Genomic DNA, 8690 nt, shown 5'->3' with positions numbered 1-8690 from the left:
CCAGAGAGTCGACATGTTAAAACACAACATGGATTCTCTGTTTGGTATGGGAGAAAGAGGAGAGAGTCCAGTGCAGAGTACAGACGGATCTGGAACTTCTGAACCGGCGACAAACAAGAAAACAAAAACATATCAACCCAGCCCTGAAACTGCCATGCTGAAGCACAACGGCTGACGACTACAGCCTGGAGCAACACTGTTGATTATATGCTGCTGCTGTTTCTTAGAACATACACAAAACCAACAGCTGCATTTATGACTTTTACAAAGTGAGTTTTAAAAAAGCATATTTTCCTTTGGTAATAATATTTTAAATGCTGGTGTGGCTGTTGACTCAATGGGTCCAGGGAACACTATGTTGATAACTGTAGCAATTAAAAATACATTTTCAACTAGCAGCGAAACCAATACAGCACATTCCTCTCTAAAGCTGAGGACATCTTAAGCACAAATATGATATATGACAATATGGCAATATTTCATGTGTTCCTGTCAAAGCTGTGTTTGTGTCTTGTGCATACTGTTGTTTCTCTCTTAACCCTATTGTAGGTTTATTACGTCCTGTAAGACTACCCTGCTTAATGCAAGCCGATATTTGTTCTGTAATTATGTGTAACGTAGCACTGATGCAGTTCTTCTTACTTTAATAACATTATGTCCGTCATACTGTGAGATATATGTAATTTTCGGTGTGCGTAAGACTCCTTCAACTGTAAACATTCCTGTTGGAAATTCTCACTAGTTACAGTGAGTTACTAATCTTGAATGCGATAGGCCTTTTGAACTCCATTTACGTTTTATTAATTCTGAATATTACTCGGCATGAACACACACAGAGTTTGACAGATCATCTACTCATGGCAGATGATAAACATGAAAGAGCGTTAATTCTAAACATGAAAGAGAGATTCTGTTAATTCTTTCATTTGTGTCAGAGCTTTGATAAATGTACTCGTTTATTTGGGGGTTTTGTGAGTCTACAGAGTCTTCAGAACAGTCCTGAAGTGATTTTCACTTTGGTACAACTTTTACACTTTTAACTTTAATACCTCAAAATGAATTGAACAATCAACCTCTTCCATAAACTGCCCCTGACATATGCTCTAAAACCAATTTCTTTACCCTCTTTTACCTTAATTATCTATATTTGTAAAGACAAAGCATTCGCTGCTTTATGAAAAAAGCCAAAGAAAGTTTACAAAAGTATCATTTGAGTCTTATGCAGTGTAGTAAGTGTATGCAGCGTGTTTTAGAAATATGATCCATTGGATTATATTTTCAAAATGGCTGCTTAAAATGCCTCTCCTGGTTATTGGGGCAGCTAAATTATTGGTTGTTCATAAATGGACATGGGTTTATGCATGCTATAAAGTTTGAGATATTCTTCTCAAGGGAAATCTTACTTTGTGATTTTACTTGTCTTAAGTGTTAAACTATGCATGCAAGAAATAACTGACATTTGTAGCAGAGTATATAAAAAATAAAGGTTTTTATTGAGCTTGAACTTAAGCGCAGAAGCAATTTCTGTAGTGTGTGTTGCATGTATTAACAGTGTTATGAGGACATTATTTTGTCCAGACGGCCAGATTATGGGAACTCTTGTCTTTTTCTATGTGGACAAACACGTAATCCTTTAAAGAAAATAACTACTTTATTAATCCCTCTTGGGTAAAATCCCTCTTGGGTAAAATGCATTTCTTTCAGGCCCCTACGGACTGAGCTACTGATGCCTCCACATTCAATTTTGGGGTGAACCTTTTTAAGGAAACCTCATCTGAAGATCAAAATAAACTTAACCCTCACTTGATGGAGAAAATTAAGTTAATCCATCAAAGTCTGTAGTTGAGACAGAATCAAGTCTGTGATGTTTGTAAAGCTAAAATGAGCTCCATCAAAGATTTCAGTTTTTAAAAATTAAGAATTTCTTGAAATGTGGAATGAGGCTCATAAAAAATGAAGATGGGGACGAATATAATTCTGACATTTACAAAAGGCTCACTGTCAAGCCTTCTGTAGTATTATAAACACACTGGCTCTTCTCTACTTGGCTTTTAACAGAAACCACAAAGACTACTCTCATAAAATCCCAATTCAGATGATTTACTGCACTTGGCACACTTGGTTCGGAAAGAAAACAACATAATCTACTCCATCCAAATATCCTTATTGTTTAGTCTGTACAGTGCATACATTAGGAAGGGGAAAAAAACATTGTACATATTGTTTGTTCATTTTATTTGGGTGCAGTAGATAGTCCTAACCCTCCTTGTGCTTGACTTTTCTGCATGAGCAGTCTTGCAGTGGGCATTGTTCTGTGAGGTAAAACGAAGGAGAGTCAACTGGGCTATTATAAATGCTATTATTTCATGGTTTTCATTTTTTCTTATTTCTTCAGACATTTTAACCACTGGTATTGATAAAAACTATATGATGCTAAGAAAATACACATTTCCCAGTGTGAATGCATTAAACACCGTTTTGACAGGTTTATTTTTGGGCCATCCCGCTGTAATCAGATTACTGTCTAAAGTGCAGTGACAGCGGCCCTCATTGGCCACCTGTTGCCCGGACGACTGTATACAACTCTAGCTGCAGTTGTAGCTAGCATGTTGCAGCTAGCATGTTGCCAACAGCCTGCAAATCCGCCAGCACAGTGTCAGAAGCTCCATGTCCTTCAGCCCGGACTGTCCAGATGGAGAACTACCTGACCACCGTCTGTCATCTCAATCCTCTTCCGGCACACGACTGGCGTTAGGACGGTAAGAGAGTCACCCAGTAGCGTTAGCTAACACATTATTAGTCACGGGTCGAAGTGAGCTTTAATATTAACCTAGCAGCTCCCTTGTACGCTAGCATGTTACGAGACCTAATAACTAATCACATACACCGGCAGGGTAAGTCAATGTGTCCCATTAGGAGGAGGTGATGAAACGTTAAGCTTGTAAAACTATAAATTATTTGTGAATTCAAATTCGGTTGGTAACGTTAAATGAATATTAATGACAATGTGTGAGGTGAAGTGTTGTTGTTGTTAGATAACAGTGGAGCTAACGCTACGTAATTAACCACTTAACTGAAACAGGTGCTTGACCTTTAACGTTAACGTTACTGTAACTTAATCCTCGTTAATTACACAGTAATTACAAGTATTGTGTAGTCCCATAAACTAACCAGCCGGCAGTTAAACTGAAGCTGTGGGCGAATAGCTCAGGAATGTTTTTGTAATTTTAATTTCTGCAAAGAAATTTGTCTTTGTCAGATGTACACAATGATTTACTCCTGTTGTACATTCCAGGGTCGGCTTCAGACGAACCAGAAGACTTGCCTTAAAGTTTTGGTGTGTTCAGCCCACTTGCTCCTGTGTCTCCTCGGCTGTTGAGCAGCATGAATTGGTTTACATTTCCGGCCGACGACCTGCTGTGCAGGTGTCTCGGCATCTCCATCACCCGTCTTCATGTCTGGTTGACTCTTCTGTTTGTCTTCATAATCGTACCAACTGTTCTCGGAGTCTCTTTTGGTTTCCGCAGACTCTACGTGAGGAGCCTTCTCGAGATCTTTGAGGTGAGCTTGGTGTCCGTGTAATGCACGATATCATTAGAAGAGTAGCCCACAAAACCAAAGCCCTTTGTGTTGATATGCTGTTGGTTTATTTATTGATTATACATTGTACAGCATTTCGGAAAACAAATATCTTATATATTTTTTGCATTGTTCATCTCACTGATTTAATTTCCTCAGGGACTTAGCTTTTGGGACAGACTCCAGGAGGGGGGGGGGGGGGGGGGGGCAAAAGCTTTTCGCCATGGGACTACCATCTGGGGTAGTGTAGATACTGCAGGGAGCTTAGACTCCTGGGAGGAAGTGTATCTGGGGTATAGTTTGAGATATGGCACAGAGAACACACGGTTGTTCCCCTCACAAGCTCAGCCCCTGTGGTCCGTACAGTGTTGTCACAGCTCCCCTTCTACACACACCTTCTTTTCTCTCTGCTTTGTCAGGTCTCTGGCATTGAGTCTAGCAAAAATCAGAACTACTAGACTTAGGTTTCAACCCAGAGCGCTTAAATGTGGAGGATTATGGAGCTGGTATTCCACTGCCTTCGTGTATGGTAATATTCCACCTGTGACATGGCAGCATTATAGCAACTTTAGCGCACTGACGTGATATGTGGTATCGCTATTTAGTCTGTACCACCCACATGGTTTTTACTATCTTAATCAGGCTCTGGGTAGCTCTTTCAGGGATCAGGTGTGTGGTGTTCACAGATGGACGACAGGAAGCTTTATGTCTGGTAGGCTGGCTTTAGTGGTCTATCTACATCTACATTTTATTATCTTGTAAAAGCTAGCAAACCTTTGGTAGTGTCAATCATCTAAGCTTCATGCAGCAGGTCTGTGAGTACTTGTGAGTGTGTGTTTGTAGTGTACTGGGTCAAAACGGTTTATGCTCGAGTAAGTCTGACAACGGGTTTGAAATTGAAACTGGACCTGAATGGTGTTGAATGTGTCTTTGCAGGAAAAGATGTTCTCCGTTGCAGAGCTGTCCCTCTGCGGTGCTTATTACGGCCAACTTCATTGCTGCTCGTCAGCAATTTAGCAATCTTGTTTTCTAAACTAGTTGTCTAAATGTGTTTTTTTTTCTTTGAAATTAGTGGGCAACCTCACGAATGGAGAAGGAAGCAAAAGAGAAGAATCAGCAACTCTATAAACCATGTAGCAATGGTAAACAAGTACTATTTAGATAGTTCTCAGTCATGAATGCTTACTGTGCTGTACCTGTATTATTTTGACCATTAACGTTCTTTCTACTTTTCGTTCTCATTGTAGGAATCATAGCCAAAGAAACACCATCGTCCTTGCAGCAGGAGATCCAGGAGCTCCGAGGTTCCGCCAGCTGTCCTCCCTCAGAGCCGGAGTTTGAGATGGCTGACATCTTCTACTTCTGCAGGAGAGGTGCGGAGAGCATCTTGGATGACGAGGTGACGAAGCGCTTTTCGGCCCAGGAACTGGAGACCTGGAACTTGCTGACGAGAAGCAACTACAACTTCCGTCATATCAGTAAGAGACTCACTGTCCTGTGGGGCCTGGGAGTCCTCATCCGCTACGGCGTCCTGCTGCCTCTCAGGTCAGAGCAGCACGCATGCGGGTTATGTTGCCGAGGCAGTAAGATTCATCTCATCTTACAAAAGCTGTGTGAACAACTGCTTCTGTCTTTGACCCAGCTATATTTTCTTCTTTTTTTCTGCAGGGTTACTCTGGCTGTCACTGGCATTAGCCTGCTTCTCGTCTTGACTGCTTTGGTCGGCTTTTTACCAAATAGAGAGTAAGTTTCCCACAATTCTCACAACAGTTCAAGCCTGCGCTGGAAGTCAGGTCCCTATGCCAAGGGCCCTTGAAGTATACGTCCTAAGGGGACCGCAGTAATGGCTGCGGCCTTATTTTGTACGTCTTCAGGTTGAGGTTCTACCTGACTGAGAAGGTTCATCTGGTGTGTTACCGCATCTGTGTGAGAGCCCTGACAGCAATCATCACCTATCATAACAGGTGTGTTTAGTGTTGATTTCATTATAATTATCAGAACGGTCGTATTCACAGATTAACAGCTTTTTGCAAATCTCTCCATTTCAAAGAGCATAATGTCAAGCATTTGAAGTGTGTTTGATGTGTAGTTGCACGTCACCAAGTTGCGTGTCTGTGTCTCAAACTAACGTGTTTGATTTCAGAGAGAACAAACCAAAGACTGGCGGTATCTGTGTGTCTAATCACACAACGCCTATTGATGTCATCATCTTGGCCAATGATGGCTGCTACTCTATGGTAGGAACGTTTGTGTGTTCGGTCTTCATAAGAAGGAATGATTATGACAGATGAGTAGAGACGTTGTTTTTAAAGCTAAACTTGAGCCTAACTGGTCCCTCAGGTTGGCCAGGCGCATGGAGGCTTGATGGGAATGATCCAGCGAGCGATGGTCAAATCCTCTCCTCATATCTGGTTTGACAGATCAGAAGTCAAAGACAGACACCTAGTGGCCAAACGGTAACAATGCATCTTCTCAGTGTTGGCTTTGCAGTCAGTCCCACTGCTGTGCAACATATCATTTAAGTTGTTCAGCTCAGTGTGTTTTGAATTATAATACACAATAGATTTTGTTCACCCCTGTAAATGTCTTATTGTGAATGGGTGTCAAAAAACTTAGTGCACATTGTTTAGATTCGGTTTAAAATGTTGAAATATGAAGTTGTTGTTAAAACATTTCATTGTGGCTGAGACATTTTTATTACATGTTGATTTAAAACATGAGGCACAACAGTTTGGCACAGACATAATATAAATGTGTTTTTGTCATGAACTGGTCAATCAAATGATATTACATCAAACAGTCAGAAATCTTAACAGAAAATGTTTTCTCAGTTTCTGACTCATCAGTATGTTTGCATGGCTGCCATCAAACAATGAACAGTCAGCATAGTCTGAAATATCACTCCTCACTTTTCACTTTAGTGATATTTCAACTTGACGTAGACCGTGGAGTATGAATTTCATATAATGATTTGAACGTCATTTGTCTTGAACTCTAGGTAAGATTCTTTAGAATATATAATATATATATATATATATATATATATATATATATATCACTTGCTTTGTCATTTTAGGCTAAGCGATCATGTTGCTGACAAAACTAAACAGCCCATCCTGATCTTCCCTGAGGGTGTGTATGATGATATATTTATAATAAAAGTACACCTGTAGAGCGGAGCACGTAACATCTGTTGTTTAGAGTCGGTAAGAGCTCCACACTGTGTCTTCAACAGGTACTTGCATCAACAACACATCCGTGATGATGTTTAAAAAGGGCAGCTTTGAAATTGCCTGCACAGTCCATCCAGTTGCCATCAAGGTAGGAACTTTAGGTAGGAACTTTTTTTGTTGGTCTTTTTTCTCCTTTCTACTCATTTTGCTCTTACCTCCGCTCGATGTGGCTTTATGTCCGTCTCGCAGTATGATCCTCGCTTTGGCGATGCGTTCTGGAACAGCAGTAAGTTTGGCTTGGTGAGTTATCTGCTGAGGATGATGAGCAGTTGGGCCGTTGTCTGCAGCGTTTGGTACCTGCCGCCTATGAACAGAGAGGTGAAACTCTTTAACTCAACCTTACGAAGTGTATTCTATTTACTGGAGGACTTTTTTTCCACCGATCAAAGCACCTCTTCTTTTTTATTGTCCACGTGTAGGATGGGGAGGATGCGGTGCAGTTTGCCAACAGAGTGAAAGCAGCCATAGCTGCACAAGGAGGATTAGTGGATCTCATTTGGTGAGTCATTAGCCAAGTTTCCATCCAAATGCTTTTCAAATGAACCGTCAAGAAAATCTGCAAGAAGGAAATACGACTTCTGTGCGTCTTCCTCCACTGATGTAAAGTGAATATTAGACGTCGGTTCATCGTGATGAATAGTACGTGGCTCTAATCCTCCAGTCAGGTGCCATTACACCATTGCAGAAGAAGAGTGAGCAACAAGATGATGAGAATGCCTGTCAAACCTCAAATGTTGGGGAAAGATTGTAGAAAAAATATAGAACAGTCACACAATACATAGCATGCATCCAAATACTGTTGAAGGCAGATGCTGGACCAATAGAAGACAGCAATAGAAACATAAACAAAAGTCCGCACACTGTACAGTTGCTCCCTAAAGTGCAATTTATTGGTATATCCACAAGTGAAGTTTCGAGCTAATGCTCTTCTTCCGACTTGTAGCTCAGGTTTGACACTGTTTTCCTTTCTCTCCTGTGTGCTCTCAGGGATGGAGGTCTGAAACGAGCAAAAGTGAAAGACGCTTTTAAAGAAGAGCAGCAGAAACTTTACAGTCAGGTTCTTGTAGGAGAGCAGGAAGAGGGGCACCGAAGTGACCACACACATTTGGAGGATAAAAATCAAGAAGAGGGTGAAAGCAATCCAGCTTCAACAAAAGGACAATGAGGACACAGTGAACGTGTGACGTTATAAACAGACTCTTATATCTCACACGGTGAAATCATTTGTATTATTGTTAATTGTTGAAATGTGAATTATCAGAAGTAGAGATTTGTTGATTCTTACTGTAACCGTCATTTTTACCAGACTCTGAGTGATAGAAACGTGTTTTTATAATGTGATATTTAAGTTTTTAGTGGTGCAAAAATCTATATTTATTGACATTTTTTGTATGATGTGAAATTAGGAGAATGGTGACACTTACAGTACAGGAAGCTCAAACATTTAGAGACATACAAATCCTAATAGGTCAGTTTGTCTTTAAGCTAATGACCAAAGTCCTTCAGTGACCCTGATTCCCCTGCCTCCTTTTTACTGCCATTACTGATTAAAACACTGACCTCTTTGTAAACACTTCAAAAATGATTTCAGAGATTCTTGTAACAGGTGCACAGCCATCAGGAAAGCTGCGACCATGTTCAGTGCCTAGTACTACAATTGTTACATGCCAGACAGTGGCAGTGCCAACAAGTGTGCGTCACATTGCTAATTGGCTGAAGGCTCTATATGTGCCTTCGCCTTTAATCTTTGCTGGGCACCAGGAAGCAGCGAAAGTAAGATAAAGCATTAGCAGGCCTGGTACACAATGTAAGCCATAATAATGTAGGTTTTCTAGATGTGTTTGTCTCAGGTTGTTAGGAAAGTCCGTCTTAGAGTGA

General features: G+C 40.7%; 1 protein-coding gene across 1 annotated transcript; it reads left to right on the top strand.

Moving 5' to 3' along the window:
• Window positions 1-3384: 3384 nt before the first annotated feature.
• gpat4 (glycerol-3-phosphate acyltransferase 4) lies at window positions 3385-7977 on the top strand (the record flags this gene model as incomplete). Its single annotated transcript, XM_079179284.1, has 12 exons — window positions 3385-3561; window positions 4652-4721; window positions 4827-5124; window positions 5248-5322; window positions 5454-5543; window positions 5723-5816; window positions 5920-6035; window positions 6656-6711; window positions 6815-6900; window positions 7002-7130; window positions 7232-7311; window positions 7800-7977. The coding sequence occupies 12 exons, from the start codon at window positions 3385-3387 to the stop codon at window positions 7975-7977; spliced, it is 1449 nt and encodes a 482-aa protein (XP_079035410.1).
• Between the last annotated feature and the right edge of the window lie 713 nt (window positions 7978-8690).

This window comes from Pholis gunnellus (genome assembly GCF_910591455.1).
Source record: "Pholis gunnellus genome assembly, chromosome: 18".
Taxonomy (NCBI): Eukaryota; Metazoa; Chordata; class Actinopteri; order Perciformes; family Pholidae; genus Pholis; species Pholis gunnellus.
The sequence above is the reverse complement of the archived record's forward strand: the minus strand, read 5'-3'. Positions and strand labels throughout refer to the sequence as shown.